The sequence below is a fragment of the Podarcis liolepis genome (assembly GCF_965112155.1).
Source record: "Podarcis liolepis genome assembly, chromosome: 9".
NCBI lineage: Eukaryota > Metazoa > Chordata > Lepidosauria > Squamata > Lacertidae > Podarcis > Podarcis liolepis.
In genome coordinates, this window is record NC_139564.1 from 13,668,257 (window position 1) to 13,691,364 (window position 23,108).

General features: G+C 43.2%; 3 protein-coding genes across 7 annotated transcripts in view; 1 reads left to right on the forward strand and 2 right to left on the reverse strand.

Annotated features, from left to right (window-relative positions):
- LIN54 (lin-54 DREAM MuvB core complex component) overlaps positions 1 to 482 on the reverse strand; it is a 35,208-nt gene extending 34,726 nt beyond the window's left edge. Inside the window, exon 1 of one of the 3 annotated variants that reach the window (XM_083458696.1) lies at positions 71 to 482. The gene's annotated coding sequence lies outside the window, so the exon portion shown is untranslated. The remainder of the gene's footprint in view (positions 1 to 70) is intronic. The other 2 variants (XM_083458699.1, XM_083458701.1) reach the window with 2 other exon arrangements.
- Positions 483 to 521: 39 nt separating this feature from the next.
- COPS4 (COP9 signalosome subunit 4) lies at positions 522 to 11,396 on the forward strand. Of its 2 annotated transcripts, none has more exons than XM_083458918.1 (10): positions 522 to 726; positions 2,364 to 2,443; positions 3,361 to 3,512; positions 5,359 to 5,462; positions 6,353 to 6,506; positions 8,185 to 8,335; positions 8,832 to 9,002; positions 9,766 to 9,881; positions 10,260 to 10,344; positions 10,995 to 11,396. In XM_083458918.1, the coding sequence occupies exons 1-10, from the start codon at positions 653 to 655 to the stop codon at positions 11,126 to 11,128; spliced, it is 1,221 nt and encodes a 406-aa protein (XP_083315044.1). In that variant the 5' UTR covers positions 522 to 652; the 3' UTR covers positions 11,129 to 11,396. The 2 variants fall into 2 exon arrangements, with proteins under 2 accessions (XP_083315044.1, XP_083315043.1); XM_083458917.1 differs by having other exon boundaries at positions 567 to 726; positions 9,754 to 9,881.
- A 1,239-nt stretch (positions 11,397 to 12,635) lies between these two features.
- Positions 12,636 to 22,336, reverse strand: PLAC8 (placenta associated 8). Of its 2 annotated transcripts, none has more exons than XM_083459142.1 (4): positions 22,212 to 22,336; positions 17,273 to 17,401; positions 14,894 to 15,018; positions 12,636 to 13,283 (listed from the first exon to the last, which is right to left on the reverse strand). In XM_083459142.1, exons 2-4 carry the CDS (start codon positions 17,382 to 17,384, stop codon positions 13,179 to 13,181), a joined length of 342 nt encoding a protein of 113 aa, XP_083315268.1. In that variant the 5' UTR covers positions 17,385 to 17,401; positions 22,212 to 22,336; the 3' UTR covers positions 12,636 to 13,178. The 2 variants fall into 2 exon arrangements, with proteins under 2 accessions (XP_083315268.1, XP_083315267.1); XM_083459141.1 differs by lacking the exon at positions 22,212 to 22,336 and adding an exon at positions 18,031 to 18,114.
- Positions 22,337 to 23,108: the final 772 nt, after the last annotated feature.

The following is a 23,108-nucleotide window of genomic DNA, read 5'->3' on the forward strand; positions in this document are numbered from 1 at the left end:
AGGGCTGCGCCGCTTCTCCCTTGCTTCCCCTCAGGCGACCCGCCCCCCGCTCGGCCCGCCTAGCGCTCACCTGCGCCCGCCGCAGCCCCGCCGCTTCACATCGGTCTCTTCCACCCCCCGCGCCGGCCCCACCGTGATGACAACGCCGCCCGCGCGCTCCCGGGCTCGCTCCCGCGCGCGGCCGGCTGGTCGCCGTGACAGCGGCGGCTGCTCGCGGCGGCGGCAACAGCAGCAGCAGCTGCGGCAGGTTCCGCGTTTGTTCAAAATCACGCGCCCAGCGCCATTCCGCCGCCGCCGCATCCCATAATAGCTCGGGCAGCGGCGCCCTGGCAACCGGCGCCGCGTCACCGGCGCCAAACAGCCAACCAACCCGCGAGCCCGCCCTCTCCCTCTCTCTTTCTCGCGCCGCGCTGGTTTCTCCCGCCTTCCCTCCTCAAAGAGCGGTCCACTTCCGCTCAGGCTCCCTCCTCCTCCTCCTCCCCTTTCGGCGCTTCCGGGATCCGTGACGTCACGCCGCAAAGCCGTTGGCTCCGTATGGATACGCGGCTGCGTCGCCGTCTCTAGCGTAGAGGCGTCTCGCGCCGGAGGAGGCGGAGTCGGGGGCGCTGTGTTTCCCCTCACAGGTTGTGGGCGGGAAGGGGGAGGATCCAAAATGGCGGCGGCTGTGAGGCAGGAGCTGACCCAGCTCATGAGCTCGAGCGGCTCCCACAAGGACCTGGCCGGGAAGTGAGCGGCTCCTTTTTTCCCTCCCTTCTCATAATGAAATTTCATAATATTGTATTATTTTACTGTTGTTAGCCGCTCTGAGCCCTGCTTCGGCCGGGGAGGGCGGGATATAAATAAAATATTATTTATTTTATTATTTATTATTCTCCCTCCCCTTCTCCCGTAGCAGCCAGCGCCGAGTCTGACAAGGGTTGCGGGGTGGGGAGAGGAGGAAGCGGAGCAGGCAGGAGCATCTCTTGGCTTAGGGAGGCCTGCCCTCCTCTCAGGTCATGTTCTGGATCTTCATGGCGCTGGTTCGGTTCCCTCCGTGTTCTGTTGGGCCTTGTGGATCTAGGGCGATCTTTATGGAAAAGAAGAAGTAGTGTGGGTTAAGAAAATTAATCGGTAGCTGTCAACATTAATTTGGTAACAGCAACAGCAGTGGTTCCTCGCACCAGTTCCTGGGATTTTAGCAGAAATATATTCGAAACCGTAGAAACGAGCCAGCGGTGCTTCCCCATCTAATTCGAATCTATTATCTATTTCCGGCATGGCCAAACCTGGCCCTCCAGTTGTTTTGGGACTACAATTCCCATCATCCCTGACCACTGGTCCCGTTAGCTAGGGATGATGGGAGTTGTAGTCCCAAAAAAACAGCTGGAGGGCCAAGTTTGGCCATGCCTGATCTATTTATTCGGTGTGTTTCTATGCAGCTTTTCAGGTGGACCTTATAAGAGCAGTTTATGTAAGATTATTACAGCTCTATGGGGTGTTGGGAGACAGGCTCCTTCTGGGGTTGTTTGTCCATCTTTGGTCCCCAACCCTGCACTCAGTTCTCACCTGTGGCTCCTAGATTGGGGGGGGGGGTGTCTTGTCGTCTGAGTAGCCCAGGACCTCCAAGCACACTGCCCAGGCTTACACCCTGTGAGGTCACTTTGGAGCTGCTAAAGCAGTGGTTTGTCTCTCAAGACGGATGCCAACAACACAGACTTCCAGGAACTGGCCTCCCTTGCAGCTGTAGTTGCAGCTTCCCTCCTCTGTCTTCAATTTAGTATCCTAAACCACAGGAGATTGCACTCACAAGAGTTGGAAAGGCAGAATAATATGGGATTAATGATGTCGTAAATACAAGTATACCCAGTTTTTGCCTGATGCTGTTTGACTGTTTTTTTGATTGCTCATTGTATCTCAGCATAATGATGTGCATTCACACTCCCTTTTGGAGGACTAAAAGGTAGTCCCTTGCATAACATTGTACTCTTGTGTTTGATTAGAGTTAATGCAAGAAAAGGTGAAAAGAGGATGATAATCTTCTCTTCCTGCAAAAGGAATTGTCAAATTGTGTCCTCATTTCTACGACTAGCCATTTCATTGCAGTGGGAAAGCACCAGAACTGTTAGATCTCAGGATTTCCATTGAAATGGAAAGTATGGCATGTACATACTCTAAAATGGTTTTGAGAGGAATGGCATTCTAAAATATCATGCGTATTGTCCTTACATGCACAAGATGTAAAGCTAATTTTAAAAATACACCAATTTTTAGCAACATAGGAAGCTATAATAAGTCAGACTGCTAGTCCATCTAGCTTAGAATTAGCTCTGTATTCGATGATATTTAAACCTTAACTCTTTTTTTTTTTTACTGCATTCTGGCAGGTATCGTCAGATATTGGAAAAAGCAATTCAGCTCTCAGGAGTGGAACAATTAGAGGCATTAAAAGCCTTTGTAGAAGCAAGTGAGTTTAATTATCAGTTTTCATGAATTGTTGAATGACAGCTTTGTAAGTACTGTATTTTTTGCTCTATAAGACTCACTTTTCCCCTCCTAAAAAGTAAGGGGAAATGTGTGTGCGTCTTATGGAGTGAATGCAGGCTGCGCAGCTATCCCAGAAGCCAGAACAGCAAGGGGGATTGCTGCTTTCACTGCGCAGGGATCCCTCTTGCAGTTCTGGCTTCTGAGATTCAGAATATTTTTTTCTTGTTTTCCTCCTCCAAAAACTAGGTGCGTCTTGTGGTCTGGTGCGTCTTATAGAGCGAAAAATACGGTATTTAATTGCAATCGGAAAAAATGAATGGTCTTAGAAATCTTTGTACATTGAAACAGGAATCAATATAGCACTGGGGATTTGGTAGGGAAAAGGTTGAGGTGTCGTTTTTAAGCATGAATACTTTGACATAAATTTCATCAAAATCAGTGGGATATTCTGAATAAACATTTCTAGGCTGTAGGAGGGTTGTTATCTCATAATCCTGTTATCCAAGGTTATGGTCTCTGCAAAATGTTAATACTAGTATAATTATTTTGGCATCCGATCATAAAACTGTGCTGTGGTGAAACAATGAATGGGTTGTGCCCGTGCAGGGGCAGCATTCCCCCCCCCCCACTTCTGTGCCATGCAACTCATATTCCACATTTCACAATGGTGACTCCGAGCCTTTCTTTATGATAGCACAGCAGCTGAGTTGCAAACAGATGCTATGTCAGTGTAACAGTTTTATGCCTAGGCTCTTATGAGCTGGTACAGCTGCCTAAAAGTTTTGAGTTGGAAACAGGGGCCTTAACAATGGTTATAGACTGAATGCTCACTAAAATGACGGGCCTAACGACAATGTATAGCCTGACTTTCTTTCCACCTTGTGTCTCTTAAACCAGTGGTCAATGAAAACGTCAGTTTAGTGATTTCACGCCAGTTGTTGACAGACTTCTGTACCCATCTTCCAAGTCTTCCTGATGGCACAGCCAAAGAAATCTACCATTTCACCTTGGAAAAGATCCAACCTCGTGTAATTTCATTTGAGGAGCAGGTAAGAGCAAAATGGAGATCAAATTTCAATCCCAACCTTCCTCCCAAAGGAGCCCAGGGCAGGAAACATCAAAGTGATTTAAAAATACAATTAAAAATAAAATAAAAACATTTTCAAACATGTGAAACAGACACATGCCCTCCGCTAATAAGGTTGTCAAAAGCAGTAAGGTTAAAAACATAATATTTGAAAGGTACAAAATAAGATATGAAACAAGGTAATAATTTGCTGATATTTTTATTGAAAAGAATGCAGGGTGAGGAAGACGCGGGGAAGTCCAGTTGGTTGTATGAAAAAGCTTTGGAAAGTCGGTGTTGTTTTTTCTTCTTCTTCTTTTTTCTTCTTTTTCTTGTTTCTTTTTTGTACTTTGTGTATATTTTTGAGTTTGTATCTGAAAAATGTAATAATTTTTTTAAAAAAAGCAGTACGTTTCAAATGCCTGGGTAAACAACTATTTAAATTCCTCCAAAAGGAAACATAATGAAAAAGACAGAAACACCTCACCAGGAAGGACATTCTAAAGATGGATAATTGTCTCCAAGAAGGCTCTGGCAAACCAGTCAGATAAAGAGAAGAGTATATTGAAATATTTTCAGTACAGTGGTACCTCGGTTTACGAACTTAATCCATTCTGGAAGTCCGTTCTTAAACCGAAACCATTCTTAAACCGAGGCACGCTTTCCCTAATGCAGTGTTTCCCAACCGGTGTTCCGCGGCACACGAGTGTGCCGTGAGACATCGGCTGGTGTGCCGCGAGATGCCTGGAGGGAGGCGGGCGAGTCGGGCGGCGAGAGGCGGGGCGGCGGCGGCGAGGAGAGGCCGCGCCTCCTGCTGCTGCCTGGCGCTCCTCCTCGCAGCCGGCAGCGCTGCCTGGGCGCCTCCGCGCGACTCTGCCTCGCTGGGTTTGGTCTCCCAGCAGAGACGGGTCACACGCGCACCTCCCTCCCTCCCTCAGCCTGCGCGGAGGGAGAGCCAGAGAGAGGCATCGCTCCTGCGCGGCGGGAGAGGGAGCAGCCGGAGCGATGCCCCAAACGAGCTGAATTCCGAGCGAGGGACTGAGGGGGGAGGGAAAAAACTTTCACTTTCGTGCGTCCCTCCTGGCGTGACGCTGCGCGCTGACGTCACGGGGCGGGGCTTTAATGGTGGTGTGCCGCGAGATTTTTTTTCAGTAAACAGGTGTGCCGTTGCCCAAAAAAGTTTGGGAAACACTGCCCTAATGAGGCCTTCCGCCGCCAGTGCCCTTCCACCATTCGGATTCCATTCTTAGACTGAGGTAAAGTTTGCAAACTGGGACACTACTTCCGGTTTTGCGGAGTTCTTAAACCGAATCGTTCTTAAACAGGACTGTTCTAAAACTGAGGTACCACTGTACTGTACTCTAAAATATAATAGATATCACTGGCATATGATAAGCCTTGCCAAAAGGACAGCAAGGAAAAGATGCCCCAAGTCAATTTGTTCCAATAATGAATACAGACTATTCAGTTTTGTTCATCCTGGCATACTTTGCTGACTTTATTAAAACAGTCATTAATTGAAGGTAGCTTTGTTTGCCCTGTAGTTTCCTGCAGCTTGTAAAATTTGTACCAAATTCTACACCACAAATTTCGCTTCTACCCTGGAATAACTCAAAACAAAAATCACTACGCTTCTTGGCAGTTTGTATCCTAATACATCCCTCATATGCATTTGATTGAGAAGTATATTTAAAGATATTGCAGATCATGTAAAATCAGATTATCATTGTCAAATGGGCAAAAGGAAACAGATAATATAAAGGATATTAGAAAGTGGATCAATTTGATAACTTGATTGCATTATAATTTTATGTCCTCCTTCTTCCCAGGTTGCTTCTATAAGACAACATCTTGCATCAATTTATGAGAAAGAAGAAGACTGGCGGAATGCAGCACAAGTATTGGTGGGGATTCCTTTGGAAACAGGACAGAAGTAAATAGTTGTTAGAAAACCTGACATTTTTTCTTCATACATTGTATATCCTTTTGTAGTACAAATGCTTCATTGGGTATATTCTAGATCTGTTTCCTTGACTTTTCAATAGCTTTGGCTTCTCTGATTGTTCTGTGACAGTTGCACATACTATTTTGATATCAGTGATCCACCTGGAAACTTTTTCTGTGGGGAACTCATAACCCTTTGGTGCTGCTCATGTTGCAGTTATAATCTTTAGAGCACAGTCCTATTTTTGGTTTCAGCAACCTCTACTTTTTCATTTTTATTTTTGCACTTATTTTTATTTTTGATTTCGATCCAAGTGTCTTCTGTGGAGCAGTGCATAGAGTTGAGCTGTTTTTTTTCCTTACAAGAGACTGCCATGGACCTTGTTGCTAGCTTCCATCAAATAGTGTATTGCATTATGATGAGTAGTCAACGTGCCCTACAAGTTTTAGGACTACAAGTCCCATAATCCCTGAGGGTTGATGGGAATTGTCGTCCACAGCATATAGAAGGGCCCCACATTGAATGCATTTGCATTAAGACAGTGGGTGGTATTAAAGTAGACCTACTGACATTAATGGGCCTAAATTAGTTGTGCCCATTTTAATAGTTTACTGTGAGTAAAGCCTTATGACTATTACCATTCAAAATTAACCAATAAATTACATTTCCATACCCTCTTGCGGGGGGGGGGGGTTGCCATTGAGTATCCTGCTTCTCCATTTCTCTGGGGAGACACAGCCTATCCTTCCTTTCAGCCAGAGTTGGCTGGTGGCAAACATTATACAGCGTGTAGTATTACTGTAAGTATGTTTGCAAAACTCTTATGATGCAAATGAACTGAGGTTTCAATAGTGTATTTTTCCCCCTTTCTATTCAAGGCAATACAATGTAGATTATAAATTGGAGACTTACCTAAAAATTGCCCGACTGTACCTGGAGGATGACGATCCCGTTCAGGCTGAGGCTTACATCAACAGAGCATCACTTCTTCAGAATGAATCAACCAATGAACAGTTACAAATTCACTATAAGGTGAAATACTAACATTCTTGTTTTGAGTGAAATGAAATAACATATTGCTTAAAAGTTTTATCATTATATTTTTGCATATACATCTGTTCCTCATTTGCTGACCTCAAGGTTGCTACCCTTGTAGTTGCAAATCAGGATAAATAAAAAGTGAGGCCATCTGTTAACTAAATGTCATCTTCAAACTCTGCAATTTTCACCATTTTATTATGTGAAATCTGATTATGGTCTCCAAGATTGCTTTTTTAAGTTATCAGCTTCAATGATGAGGAAGGCATTTACAGCTTTGAGATTCCAAACTATGCCCACAACATATTTGGATGGGAGATAGCCATAGTATCTGTAAATCACTGGGGCTAGGGAGAGATGGAAAGTATTGTTCATTACATACTATATTGCTCCCTGTATAATTCTCCTAGGGATACATTTCTCAAAGAACTTCTTCAGAGAATTCCCTTCCTGAATAGTAGGGAGGACATTCATTATTTGTTGGTGGATGGGGATAAACAGACTACCTGAACGGCGCCCATGTTTGCCTTAGCAGCCCATTGGATTAAAGAGAATTTCATTATGTAACATGGGATCCCATCTGGTGGTGACCACTTACACTAAAATGTACTCCAGTACAGTTCATATTAAGGATGCAGATGGTGCTGTGTGTTAAACCACAGAGCCTTGGGCTTGCCAATCAGAAGGTCGGCGGTTCGAATTCCTGTGAGCTCCTGTTGCTCGATCCCTGCTCCTGCCAACTTAGCAGTTCGGAAGCACAAAGTGCAAGTAGATAAATAGGTACCGCTCTGGCGGGAAGGTAAACGGCGTTTCCATGCGCTGCTCTGGTTCGCCAGAAGCGGCTTAGTCATGCTGGCCACATGACCCGGAAGCTGTATGCTGGCTCCCTCGGCCAATAAAGCGAGATGAGCACCGCAAGCCCAGAGTCAGTCACGATTGGACCTAAGGGTCAGGGGTCCCTTTACCTTTACAGTTCATATTACTGCATTTTTGTGATGACCAGTGGTGTTTAATGCCTGACTGGAAGGCCAAACAGTTGAAAGCACACAATAACCTAGTTCTTGTGTGACTTTTCTATGGTTTGAACATGTAACTCCTAGATTGCAAGTCATTCCATGCTCTGCACTCCTCCAGGCTCTACCTAGTTTTTCCAAGGGCCACTTTGGTGGATCAGTGAGCTTGATGCACCCAACTCCCCAAAGTGTCCTGCTTCAAAGTCCCAGCACCACAACCTCTGCTCTTTTCACATCCCTCTTGAACTGACAGGTTATTTGGAGTAGGGGCTGTGGTCCTGCTACTTCCCGAGATACAGATTTGGCCTACCAGTTGCTATCCTCTCCTTCCCCCTCCTTTGGTAATTCTTCACAGAACTCTAGCCCAATGGTTGCCATCAATTTGATTTGAACTCATTTTATAATGAACTGATTTTAGAATGCTGTATTGTTTTACTGTTGTTAGCCGCTCTGAGCCCAGCTTTGTCTGGGGAGGGCGGGATATAAATAATAATTATTATTATTATTAGTTATTATTAGTTGTTGTTATTATTATTATTCTGACCTGTAGTATGAAAATTGATGGTCAGTTGCATGAAAAGTCGGAACCCTCAAATATTATTACTGGATTTAATAGGTAACATAGTGAGCAACTGTATGGTTTTTCCCCCCTGTTTCAGGTGTGCTATGCTCGCGTTCTTGACTACCGAAGGAAGTTTATTGAAGCTGCCCAGAGGTATAATGAGCTTTCTTACAAGAGCATAGTCCACGAAAGTGAGAGACTTGAGGCACTGAAACATGCCTTGCATTGCACAATCTTGGCATCAGCAGGTAAAGCAACACTTGATGGCTGACTTCTATATATGCAATTTTCATTTTAGTCTTTGGGATTATATATATGATCCTGTTCTGCAAGGGGTGGGGGAGCTCTACTCTAAAGCAGTATGCATGTTATGCTTCCATAAAACAAAATTTCTGCATAAGGTGCCACAGGTTGTCTGCCCTGTGTCACTGGAATGTTTCATGTACGGTTTCATGTTAATGATTATGATTACTGAAACCAAATCATCTTGGTGGTGTAGCATTCTAGAAGCAGAAACTGAAGTTTGTTTCCATAGAAAGGATCTAGCTGCTAAAGCAATCTGCACCTAGCAGGTATAATTTGAAAAGTCATCAAGTATTAACAGTTGAGTGCTGTGGGCAGGCAGGAAGAAATTGGCCATTTGCTACTGGCTCGCAAAAAGGCAGCTGAGAAAATGCATTGAAATAGAAGTGAACAGTCCTGAATTGAGATGTCCCAGTTCACGGTATTCTTACTATTTTTCAGGACAGCAGCGTTCCCGTATGTTAGCTACTCTCTTCAAGGATGAAAGATGCCAGCAGCTTGCGGCCTATGGGATACTGGAGAAAATGTATCTAGACAGAATTATCAGAGGGAACCAATTGCAAGAATTTGCTGCAATGCTCATGCCACACCAAAAAGCAACAACAGCTGATGGTACTTGGGTCTCTTAAAGTGTGGGTGTACCCTGTTCTGATGGGCACTCAGACATTGTTCCTTTCTGTATATACCCTTTCAAAATGAGCATTGTTGCACTTTGGGTCAGCTTTAGTAATCATTTACATTGGGTCTTTATATCCTTTTATACTCCAGTGTTTGGCACAAATAACCTAGTTCCATGAACATTTCCAATCCATTGTTTCCTAAAATATGGTATGTGTATCCCTAGTCATACATGAAAGTTTTCAAAGTGTACACAGTAGAATTTTTAAATTTTACTTCATGTTTTCTGCAGTTTAAAAAAGCTAATTCAAAGATAAAGTAGTATTATTTTCAACCAAGAAGGAGTACTCCAGTAAGATAGAACACTCAAAAGGGGCATGCAATTATTGTAAGTTTGGGAAACGCTGCTCTAATCTCCTTAGCCATAATGTAGTACTTTGGGCTTCCATTAACATTTAGACTGAAATTTCCTTTCTGTAAGCTTGACAAAGATGCAAAAAAATATTACTCTTAGTTAAGCAGGTTTATATCCTGTTCAGCACAATGATTTAAAGCTAATAAATCATATTATGAAAGTTATGATAATATCATAATAATGTAAGCCAATTTCTTTTCTACCTTTATTACGGAGCAGTATTGATGGAACAGAAATTGAGGACTGCATATGCTACATACAGGTTTTTTAAATTATATTTGACTTGTAGCCAAATACATTCTGAATTTCAAACTCCTAATACATTGTCAGTTTCTATTTCAGGTTCTAGTATTTTGGACAGAGCTGTCATTGAGCATAATTTGTTATCTGCAAGCAAACTGTATAATAATATTACCTTTGAAGAACTTGGAGCATTATTAGAAATTCCTGCAGCCAAGGTATATAGACTTGTGTACTGTTTGCTTTTGTTTTGTTCAAACTAAGCTAGTTTTAATAACGTCTAGTTTGATGAAGAACTAGTTCGCTCTTCTGCTTAAAGCAGATGTGTTCAAAAAGAAAGGAACAAAAAATGATTGATGCTGGTATAAGATGATGATTTATTAAATTTCTATACTGTCTATAAAGGATGCAGGTGGCGCTGTGGGTTAAACCACAGTATAATCAACAGTTGCAAAGGTCTCCTGCAGAATAAATTGACATATATAACTTTTCTCTACTACCGACACACCTATGTACATATACATGTGGCAAAAACCATATCAGGAGTGGGCTTCTGTTTATTAAAAGTAGATGTCCTTTTGGGTTTTGTTTTTCAGGCGGAAAAGATAGCATCCCAGATGATAACAGAGGGTCGCATGAATGGATTTATTGATCAGATAGATGGAATTGTTCACTTTGAAAGTAAGTTAAGGTCTAGCTTGTTGTTCTTGCTTTAGGTGCGGTTGAAGCACATGTAATGCAAAAGCAAAATATTTTAGCCTGGTGTACAATCAACATGTGGGTTAAACCACAGAGCCTAGGGCTTGCCGATCAAAAGGTCAGTGGTTCGAATCCCTGCAACAGGGTGAGCTCCCGTTGCTCAGTCCCAGCTCCTGCCAACCTAGCAGTTTGAAAGCACGTCAAAGTGCAAGTAGATAAATAGGTACTGCTTCGGCGGGAAGGTAAATGGCATTTCCGTGCGCTGCTCTGGTTTGGTTTGCCAGAAGTGGCTTAGTCATGCTGGCCACATGACCCGGAAGTTGTATGCAGGCTCCCTCGGCCAATAAAGCAAGATGAGCGCCCAACCCCAGAGTCGTCTGTGACTGGACCTAATGGTCAGGGGTCCCTTTACCTTTACCTTTTACAATCAACATATGACAAAGTGGTAATTCTCGCTGTAGCCACCAGATGGCAGTAGTGTCCGTGCAATAGTTTGAATTCCTGTATTCCAAAATACCTGTATCTGCAGACCTGGTAACAGAAAATTTGCTTATGCAGCAAACGAATAATGGCAGGAAATTTAATAGAAACAAGCAATGAATGCAAGAATGAATTCTTCTATTGTCTTTTAGCTCGTGAAGCCTTGCCGACGTGGGACAAACAGATTCAGTCTCTTTGCTTCCAAGTTAACAACCTTTTGGAGAAGATTAGTCAGACTGCCCCAGAATGGACAGCACAGGCAATGGAAGCTCAGATGGCTCAGTAGACGTTCATTTCCCCCCCGTTCTGTAGAGATTGTTTGTTTATTTTCATCTAAAAATGTGAAGCTAGCATAAGAACTTACGACTTTGGCTCAACTTCTGCTAGAACCCTATCTAGACAAAGGTGTAGATGTGTGTACATTATGTTTAAAACCCCAAAGGTTTATCTTAAAGGTATGTTAGTACAACATAGACATTAAGCTGTTTAAAAAATAACTGAATGGAATACAAGATGTTTTTTAAGTTTTGCATTAAAATTTCAGTTGTTTCGTGGCCTTGTGAATATTTGTGTGTGTGCGTTGGAAACTGAAGTGCCATATTCTATTTCACTGTAGTTATTCCAATAAAGGCAGGCTAGAAGTTAATCAGATTCACTATCTTCAGTTTTCATTTGCTGCATCCTATCCTCCCCACAAACATCCATCAGGATAATTGATTTCTTGTGTTGAATTTACAGTCTGTGGAGCTGTTTGTTAAACCTTGTAGGGCTTTCAGCCTTTGCTTATTATATGTATATATAGCCTCTTTGTATACAGAGCAAAGAGAAAACTAGTACAAGGAAGTTGCCATCCACTCTAGCCAAATATGTGTGGATGGGAGTGGATCTGGCCCCTAAACCTGTATGAGCAATGTCTAGTGAAACTAAGGGACAAGGGGAGAGGAATAGTTATAGTGGGGAAATGTTTAGTGACATCAGTTATGCAAAAACCATGTAAATCAATATAGTTCATGTGAATCTTAGAACTTGGCTATCCTGGGTTAAACCAGAGCCTAGGACTTGCCAATCAGAAGCTCGGCGGTTCGAATCCCCGCCACGGGGTGAGCTCCCGTTGCTCAGTCCCTGCTCCTGCCAACCTAGCAGTTCGAAAGCACGTCAAAGTGCAAGTAGATAAATAGGTTCCACTCCGGCGGGAAGGTAAACGGCATTTCTGTGCGCTGCTCTGGTTCGCCAGAAGCGGCTTAGTCATGATGGCCACATGACCCGGAAGCTGTACGCCGGCTCCCTCGGCCAATAAAGCGAGATGAGCACCACAACCCCAGAGTCGGTCACGACTACCCAATGGTCAGGGGTCCCTTTACCTTTATCCCAATGCATAATTTTGAGTTTTCATACAATTTGGGTATTCAGGTATGATCAGGGTATTCAGCTTCATATGAGAACCCTATACTACCCCTTCTCGGGTGTCCACTTAGTTTACTATAAAGAAAAGGAGAATTAATTCTTTTCTCTCCCCATCTCAAATTTATAATGGTAGTTTTATGTTCTTGGGGTGTAACCAGAGACAGGAAGTGCAGATGAGAATCTCACAGACACAGCATTCAAAGCTAGTTTATTCTGATCTTATGTTTATATTCTTCCAAAGGTCATTTTAAGGTTCACCATGTAGTTACTGGATGATACAAAATTGTGGTGTCCCACTTGTTCAGAAAACTTCCACATATACAAATGGGCTTCGCCTTCTTTGTCCCAGTCCCCTCCACACACCCCAAAAAGAGAGAGTTGGAAAAGGATTTATAGCAGATTTCCTGTTTATTCAGATGGTCACATTCTAGACAGATGGAACAAGTCAAATAATATCCCAGTCGTCTTGGAGGTATTGCAGACTTCCAAGATCCACAGAACTCTTCCTAGAGCTAAATTAGTATTTAGAGCATGAAGAGTTAGAAAAGGCGGCTGTGTGTGAACTTCATGTTTTACTCTGCAAGATGTGTGTTAGGGTGAAGATCAAGAAAAACATCTTTTACACATGCGCTGTTGGTACTTAATTGACATAACTGAATCAGGAAATCAGAAGGCGAGACAAGCACAAAAGGGAACACCTACTACTACGATTTGGAAAGACTGCTGTTGCTCCTTATACACTAATTCAAATATATGCAGGTGTGGAATAATGGGAAGGGCAAGAAACTGGATTAACAGCTAAAAAAACACTTAGATTTGTATAAGCCCACAGGTTACCTGTGTGATTTTAGCTTTTTGAAAAATTCACATTACCGCTTAACATGAGCAACAACTAAATTGAACTATAAATGCCATCAAAACTCTCAACTTCCCTAAAAGATTCCTTGTTCACGCCTTCTATTGATGTCTCTCTTGAGTTGGCAAAGGGCACATTGAGGGTAACACCAGAGAGTGCAGTAGTCATCGCAGATGGATCCCTGTTAAAAAGAAATGAGGCAACTAGTAGATAATATTTGGAAAGAGAAATATTAAATACAGATGAAGAGTCAACAGGCAGCTTGGGACAAACTTCACTGGGGCATATATTTAAATGCCTGTAACTGAGCCCCAAAGCCTTTTGTTTTGGAGAAAAACTGCAATTAGCAAGAAAGGGCAGAAAAAGTAGATGGAATCTACTGGGTGATCTTTGCAGCAGATTGCCCAGAGAGTCTGGCTCCCAACTATTTAACAATGCTAAACACAAAAAGACTCCTTACCCCCCCTCTAAACTAGCTGAAATTAAGAAAACTTGAAGGGAAAATGAGGTGTGTCTGCATGTGGAAAGGACACCGGTCACATCCACACTCTTAAACAGTAATTACTTCCCCAAAGAATCTAGAAAGTATAGTTCAAGGGTGCTGGGAATTGGAGCTCTGTGACAAGATCTCCTTACAACTCTCAGCACCCCTAAGAATCTACAGCCCTATTTTGAGACAGAAAAATATAGACATTTTTTAAAGAAGAAGAAGAGTTTGGATTTGATATCCCGCCTTTCACTCCCTTTAAGGAGTCTCAAAGCGGCTAACATTCTCCTTTCCCTTCCTCCCTCACAACAAACACCCTGTGAGGTGAGTGGGGCTGAGAGACTTCAGAGAAGTGTGACTGGCCCAAGGTCACCCAGCAGCTGCATGTGGAGGAGCGGGGAATCGAACCCGGTTCACCAGATTACGAGTCCACTGCTCTTAACCACTACACCACACTGGTGAATGAAAGGAAACTACAGTCCTTGGGATTCTTTGGGGAAAGCTAAAGTGGTGCAGTTAAGCCTGTGGCTTGTGTGCATTTAATAATAATAATAATTTATTATTTATACCCCGCCCTCCCCAGCCAAGACCGGGCTAAGGGCGGGGTATAAATGAGCTTCACATGTGTGGCAATTAAAAACAAAAAACATTAAAACTGGGCAGGGTTCCTGGAAAAACGACTGGCAATCCCACTCGCCATTGAACCCAATGTGTTTGACTATACACGGTTTTGGCTTTAGGAGCAATCTCTGGGACGTAGCACCCGCATAAGTTGCAGGCTTACTGTAAAGAGCATTTAAATGTGTGGCATGGGTGTGACCTGTGTGCTCAAGTCTGGTACTAAAAATAAATGTGTAGTTGTGCTCAGAGGCACCTTATTCTTTAATTGTATAATAATAATAATAATAATAATAATAATAATAATAATAATAATAATAATAATAATAATAATAATTTATTTAGACCCTGCTCCTGCGGCTGGGTTGCCCCTGCCACTCTGGGCAGCTTCCATCAGGTATAAAAATAATTTTAAAAATCAAACATCAATAGTAACAATCTGATCCAATATAAAAAGTCACAATGACTTTAAAATATTCAACAATCCAATAGTAAACAGTAAAATTAAACATCAGCAAATAATTAACAGTTCACACTTATCAATTACTATAAAGAATTAGTAATGAGAGTATCTACACGCACATACACGAGCTGCTATTTTGCACCTGAGATTCTAGTAAAAATAAAACAACTCACTGTAGATCCTAAAAACCTGGATCTGCCCTCGCCAGGCTAGCTACACTTACCGGGATCCCATACTTGGTTCGGTAGACGGACCTCATTGCCACGCTTGTGCCGCAGAGGCAACATTCATTCATATCTGCGGCAACTTGGCATCCCAAACACAGATAGCAAAATGTTCCACAGAGACCTAGACAGAAGAGACCATGAAGAGGGCATCACTGGTACAAGAAAACAACAAGCCGTGGGACCGTGAACAGGCCCAAGCCACAAAAACTTTGCCAACCCCTGCCCTAGAGAACAAGATAGCCCAACCAGAAGCATTTTTACTGGGCATTGTTGGGAGTGATATAAATAGAAAGGAATATAAGCTTTTTTTTATATGCAATAACAGCAGCAAGAATATTATTGGCCCAAAAATGGAAGTAAGAAGAATTACCGACGATTGAAGAATGGAGGATGAAGTTAATGGACTATGCAGAATTAGATAAACTAACAGGAAGGATTCGAAATCCTAAATTCACGGAAGACTGGAGTAAATTTACGGACTATTTGAAAAGTATTTGTGAAGATCAGACGATGTTTGTAGGTTTGCAAGAAGTTTTGTGAGGAGTATTATTGGAAGTATTGCAAAAATGGAGAAGGGGAAGGATGATTTGTTAAGAGATGTAAAGGCAATATAAAGTTAAGAAATGCATAAGAAGTGGTTAAAACGGTGGATCATCAGAGGTGCTGATGGAAGTCTAAAAAGATTGTATAAGCGATAAGTTTTGTGGTACATTTTATAATTTATATGTTAAAATCAATAAAAATTATTTTAAAAAAATAAGAGAATAAGCTAGCCCAGTTGTTTTACTTGATACAAGCCTGCTTCCTCTGTTTGGAATAATGAGCAATAGTTGGTTGACATGTCTTGCTTGACGCCTGTCAAGGCAGACTGCATGTACCAGTTGCATCCCTGGCATGCAACCAGTCTGCAATTTCATTAATGCAAGGTGATTTCCAACTCAGTGGAACTCAGTTCCGGCACTTCAGGCTGGGGCCATTGCCATTAGAAGAGAACAAGGCACCAGGCAAAAACATTCTTCTTCAATATTTAATATTCTACAGTTTTTACAAGTGTTTGTGGTGGCTACTGCTTTGTTACGTCTGTTTTAACCAGTGCTTTTTTTTCTTTAAAAAAAAAGTTTAGGGGTACTCTCATTTTGACTCAAGAAAACCACCATTTTATAGTTCAAACTGGGAAAAAGAAATACAGTAAATGGACAAAAGTGCAAAGATTCACAAAATGTTTAGGGCAGGCATGTGCAAAGTCCCTTTTGGGGGCCTAATCCAGGCGATTTAATCCGGCCCCCAAGGTAGTACATGTAAAACCCTAAAAAAAAGCTCAGCAACTTCAATCCTACTTCAACTTTGGTCAGCCCTCACACATGTTCACTTCATCAAATCTGGCCCTCTTTGAAAAAAGTGGGGGGGGTATGCGTACCACTGTGTCCCCCCCCCAGAAAAAAGCACTGGTTTTGACTATGATTTGTGCTTTTATCTTGTATTTTTATCTTGTGAGCAGCCCTGAGATCTTTCAATGAAGGGTGGTATATAAATCTAACTAATAAATGAAGATATATATATAGATATATATACACAGTGGTGCCTCGCAAGACGAAAAGAATCCGTTCTATGATTCTCTTCGTCTAGCGGTTTTTATCGTCTTGCGAAGCAAGCCCATTGACGGATTAGCGGATTAGCGCTATTAGCGGCTTTTAGCGGCTTATCTGCTGATCGGATCAGCTGATAAGCGGCTTAGCGGCTTAGAAAAAAGGGGGGAAAGGGAAAAAAACCAGCAGGAACTCGCAAGACATTGTCGTCTTGCGAAGCAAGCCCATAGGAAATTCGTTTTGCGAAGCACCTCCAAAACGTAAAACTCTTTCATCTAGCGAGTTTTCCGTCTTGCGAGGCATTCGTCTTGCGGGGCACCACTGTATATATTAAAAGGACCCGATGGAGAACTCAGCCAGTGGAGAGAGAATTGTGCTTCCATAACAAGAAGAAGAAGAAGAAGAGTTTGGATTTGATATCCCACCTTTCACTCCCTTTAAGGAGTCTCAAAGCGGCTAACATTCTCCTTTCCCTTTCTCCCCCACAACAAACACTCTGTGAGGTGAGTGGGGCTGAGAGACTTCAAAGAAGTGTGACTAGCCCAAGGTCACCCAGCAGCTGCATGTGGAGGAGCGGAGACACGAACCTGGTTCCCCAGATTACGAGACTACCGCTCTTAACCACTACACCACACTGGCTCTCCATAACAACCATGATGAGCAAGCTCATACTTGTTTAAGGTTTGCATCCAGAGTGCATACTAAGGCTGCCTTTCCCAACTCAACCCACTGAGTAAACCACCTTAATCTCCACGACAAAGCAGAGCTATCTGTACCATAGCTACTCACATACTCCGCAGTCACTAAAACAGTCACACAAGCCTGTCTGCCAGTAGCTCTGTTGTGATGACTGGATAACCACAACTTGCGGCTGCTGCGTGATCACTGGCTGAGGGTTCATTTTCCAGGCTGCTGATTCTAAAGAAAAGAGAGAGAGAGTGATGTTAAAATAAACAGATCTCCATTCTGAAAATACAATAATACAAATGCAAGGAACGTGTCTATGCTGTGAACTGCTCTGAACTCTTCGGATGAAGGATGCTATACAAATTTAATAAATAAAATTGTCACTGAAATTCTACTCAATATTGATCCAGAGTAAATTCCAATGTGCTGTATAGTTAGCAGAGTAAAAACTTAACACGTTGCAGGATTCCCAAAAAAATAGACCAGAGACAATTAATATTTCATCCAGCAGAGCTTGATTGAAGGCTGTTACGGAAATTACCGGGGGGGGGCACATCTTTAAAGTTAAATATTACAAATATTATGCCTGAATGTATCCTTTCAACTGGACAGCTCAGGGAAGTTACCTACCTAATATAAAGTCATCTCCTTTCCCAGTTTCCTCCATTCCAAAGCTATTTTCCCCTTGAAAAAGGACTCCAGGAAGTTCCCAGAGGTGACAATTGCTGGGCTCATTGTTAGCCAAAGGAAGCCAAATCTCATCACCCGACTCGCCTCAGGCTCCAGACTTGCAAAGGAACAACTATTGTACTTTCGGGTGGTGGGTATCTAAGACATATTTGTCTATGCTAATCTTATACCTGAGTCTTGCCCTCCCATGTCTCCTTGTGCTAATCTCGTACCAAGGACTTGTCTGGACACGTTTGCCAAGGTTAACCCCTCCCCTTTTGTCAGTGACGTAGCAATGATGTAGCAATGATGCTGTACTAACTGTATTCTGGGATATTCTGGGATATCCTCAGGGTTCAAAATTTTCTCTTTGAACCTATTGCGCAATAAACTCTTGGTCTACAGCTATTTGCTCCGGTTGGCTGGACTCCTTCCTTTATTCCGCAGGGACCCGCGGGCTCTGCCAGACGAGCTGGGGGACTGAGCAGCCTCACACCTAGATTTTTCCGTAACGCTATCCAAATTTAATAAATAAAATTGTCACTGAAATTCTACTCAATATTGATCCAGAGTAGATTCTAATGTACTGTACAGTTAGCAGAGTAAAAACTTAAACACGTTGCAGGATTCCCAAAAAATAGACCAGAGGCAATTAATATTTCATCCAGCAGAGCTTGAGTGAAGGCAAATAAGCATAATGGTCACAAATATAATATAATACATTCAGGATTGGCACTGTCCATAAGAAATCCAGTTGCAGCAGGCTTAACTTAAACTTACAATAACTTAAGTCTAAACCCTTAACACTATCTACCTATAGAGCACCACACCAGAAGCAAAAGCTGGAAAGAGAAAGTGAAACCTAGGCTTCTTTTGGCCTCTTATTATAGTCAGCATGACCTTGACGAAGAGATAACAGAACTAGTTTAATCCTGCTGTACTCAGCTTCTCTGAAGGTACTCAGTGCTTTTTTCTGGGGGATGCAGGGGGATGCATGCCCCTAAACATTTTGTGAATATCTGTACTTTTGTCCATTTACTCCCCTCCCCCAATTTGAACTCCAAAATGGTGGTTTTCTTGAGTCAAAATGAGAGTACCCCTAAACATTTTTTTAGAAAAAAAAAGCACTGGGCATAACCCAAACATCAGGAACTTTCTGTTTGCTTCTTTCACACAGAGAAGCTTCCAGAAGCTTCCAGAACCCTCTTGAATTAATTAGAATAGAAAAGATCTTTGTTTTTTGATTTTGATTTTTATCGATTTGTATTGTTTGATTGCTGTTTGCTTTTCCCTTGTTTTTCTTCTTCTTTGTCTCTTTGTTTTTTCTGTAATTTTAAAATGCTTAATAAATATCATTTTTTAAAAAAAAGATCTCTACACATCTGATCAATGCTTTCTGCACTAAGAAATGCAAAGTGAAAATACCTGCCCCCTTCTGCCTAGCCACACTACTTCTTGTAGACCAGATGTTTCCTCCCTCTCTGACCCACAGATCCCCCTTCCTTTCCCCATGGCAGTTAGGCTTAAAACCGTTAGACAGTACCAGGAACGGTGCGGAAAGAGATTTGTTAAAAAAAGGTACAGCAGACCACTGGCAAAGAAGCCTAGAAAAAACAGCAAAGAGTCTTATGGCACCTTGAAGACGAATGCGTTGATTTTGTTAGTCTTTAAGGTGTCACAAAACTCTTGCATCAGACAAACACATTTGCCTTCTCTGGAACTAGAACTAAACACTAACCGGGGACAAGTCTGAGGTGTGTTGAATGATACACCACATTAAAAGCAACTAGAGCAACAGGCTGGGCTTCGCCCTTGCACATAGTTGTCAACATTTCCATTTTTTAAGGGAAATTCCCTTATTCCGAATAGGATTCCTCACAAGAAAAGGAGAAAGTTGACAGCTATGCCCTTGCATGGCACATCTGAAATAAGGGAGAGCACTCTTAAGCATCTTCAAGCAGAGCATGAGTTGTCACCAGTGGGAATTGGGAGAAAATAATATCAGGCATCTTTGCAGATTTGCAGTATTTATCACGTGTGTGGCAGTTCCTACTCTCCGCACTATGTGAATCTCATGATACCTGAGTGCTTAACTTGTCGCCTTTAATCTGGGGCATAGGCAAACTCGGCCCTCCAGCTGTTTTGGGATTACAACTCCCATCATCCCTAGCTACCAGGACCAGTGGTCAGGGATGATGGGAGTTGTAGTCCAGAAACATCTGGAGGGCCGAATTTGCCTAGGCCTGGCCTTGCTTCTCAGGACTCCTTGGGGCTCCCATGGGTGGGAGCACCCCAGTGGCATGCGGTCAGTGGACTAGGGGACTACATTAGTCCCCTAAATGTCCCCAGTAAATTAGAGTATTAAAGTATTAATGCCTGGCACCTTCTTCCCAAAGCCCAGGAAGGGAAGGAGACACAATGCTCCAACAGGGTCCAAGAACCCTCCCACCACCTTCCCCAAAACCGCCCCCCCCCCCGGCTTTGGGAAGGAGACAGAAGGGCTCCAGAATCCTGTCAGAGGCCAGACGCCTCCTTCCCAAAGCCTGGGAAGCTTAGGGAGGGAGGTGTGATGCTCACATCCGCAACATCACCCAACCCCCTCCCCAAATTGCCCTTACAAGCTGGCGCCTCAGGCCCTAACTGTTCCCCTATGAAAAAATTCAGTGCACGACCCTGGAACGCACACATTCTCCCTGATGCAGTGAGCACCTGCACACTCAACCATCTCGGTCTCCTAAGTCCCCTGACTATAAAAGCATGGGTTGTGTGTGTGGAGGGAATAACTCTGTTGCATCCATGCAGTTCTGAACTCTTTGGACTCTTCAAACGTGGATTGCTGCTTCAAGCCCAGCTCCCCTCACCCTGCCGGAGCAAAGCAGCTGCTGGGACTTCTGCTGCTCAGCTTGTTGCTCTTCTCTGCCATAATAATAATAATAATAATAATAATAATAATAATAATAATTTATTTATACCCCGCCTATCTGCCTGAGTTCCCCCAGCCACTCTGGGCGGCTCCCAATCGAGTGTTAAAAACAACACAGCATTAAATATTAAAAACTTCCCTAAACAGGGCTGCCTTCAGGTTTCTTTTAAAGATAAGATAACTGCTTATTTCCTTCACATCTGAAGGGAAGGTGTTCCACAGGGTGGGCGCCACTACCGAGAAGGCCCTCTGTCTAGTTCCCTGTAACCTCACTTCTCGCAATGAGGGAACCGCCAGAAAGCCCTCAGTGCTGGATCTTAGTGTCCGGGCTGAATGATGGATGGGGGTGGAGATGCTCCTTCAGGTATACTGGACCGAGGCCGTTTAGGGCTTTAAAGGTCAGCACCAATACTTTGAATTATGCTCGTAAATGTACTGGGAGCCAATGTAGGTCTTTCAAGGCTGGTGTTATATGGTCTCGGCAGCCGCTCCCAGTCACCAGTCTAGCTGCCGCATTCTGGATTAATTGCAGTTTCTGGGTCACCTTCAAAGGTAGCCTCACGTAGAGTGCATTGCAGTAGTCCAAGCGGGAGATAACTAGAGCATGCACCACTCTGGCGAGACAGTCTGCGGGCAGGTAGGGTATCAGCGTGCGTACCAGATGGAGCTGATAAACAGCTGCCCTGGACACAGAATTAACCTGCGCCCCCATGGACAGCTGTGAGTCCAAAATGACTCCCAGGCTACGCACCCGGTCCTTCAGGGGCACAGTTACCCCACTCAGAACCAGGGAGTCCCCCACGCCCGCCTGCCCCCTGTCCCCCAAAAACAGTACTTCTGTCTTGTCAGGATTCAATCTCAATCTGTTAGCCACCATCCATCCTCAAACCGCCTCCAGACACTCAAACAGCACCTTCATTGACTTCACTGGTTCTGATTTAAAAGAGCGGTAGAGCTGGGTGTCATCTGCATACTGATGAATACCCAGCCCAAACCCCCTGATGACCTCTTATTTCCTCTCAGATAAGAGCATCTATCTGAACCTAAGCCAAAATGGCCGGAACGCTCCCCAGTTATTCTCTGTTTTCCTCCGTTATTGTAGAACCACCAAACCCCTTCTAAATTTTGCTTACGTGCCCCTTTTCAACTGGGATGCATGAAGAAAACCGGGCAAATGAAATCCAGATATTCCTGGCTTACATCTGTCTCTTTAGGTAGTCAGTTCTGCTGCAACATGGCATGGGCATGTTTAGACAACCTTAAGTTGAGATGCACTCTTGATAAACCTAAATTACTAGCACTGTTTACAGGTTACGTTTCCCCCTTCTTTTTCCTGGAAGGTTATGTTAATTGTTAGCTTATTGCAGCATCCATTTCCAGGAGTTCCTTCTATCAACTCATTCCTCTTTTCAAGCAAAATCAGACAGTAACGCCACACATGCCACTCACCAAGTGTTTCGAAAGCAACAGGTCCCTTCGGAGGCTGGTGTCACTATAGAGATACTTCAATTCAGCAAGCAACCTTTGTCGGTTTAAGGAAGTTGATGGCAAAAAGAAACCCACACAGTAATGAAACTACTTTTGTTTGTTCCGCTGGGCATAATAAACTGGTATCAACTTGCAGATTGGCTACCAGGTAGTGCATTTTTTGTGTTAATAGCAAAGGTGGATCTTAGTAGATGCAAAATAAAAAAATTCCTTCCAGTAGCACCTTAAAGACCAACTAAGTTAGTTCTTGGTATGAGCTTTTGTGTGCATGCACACTTCTTCAGATACACTGAAACAGAAGTTGCCAGACCCTTCTATATAGTGAGAAGGTGGGGAGGGGTATTACTCAGAAGGGTGGTGGGAATGGGAGATTGGGAGATAGCTGAGATGAGCCTGTTGACGACTCTTAACGACTGTAATAGGTCTTACAGGTCTTAATAGGTCTAATAGGTCTGTAATAGGTCTCCTGTAAGACCTATTACAGTCGTTAAGAGTCGTCAACAGGCTCATCTCAGCTATCTCCCAATCTCCCATTCCCACCACCCTTCTGAGTAATACCCCTCCCCACCTTCTCACTATATAGAAGGATCTGGCAACTTCTGTTTCAGTGTATCTGAAGAAGTGTGCATGCACACGAAAGCTCATACCAAGAACTAACTTAGTTGGTCTTTAAGGTGCTACTGGAAGGAATTTTTTTATTTTGACTATGGCAGACCAACACGGCTACCTATCTGTAACTTAGTAGATGCAGAAAAAGATCACGAGGAGCCACAATTTCTTGGGGACCTACAGACCCTCCCAGTGTCCCTATATTCCAGGGACATTCCCGGATATACAGAAGCCAGCCCAGTTTCTGAT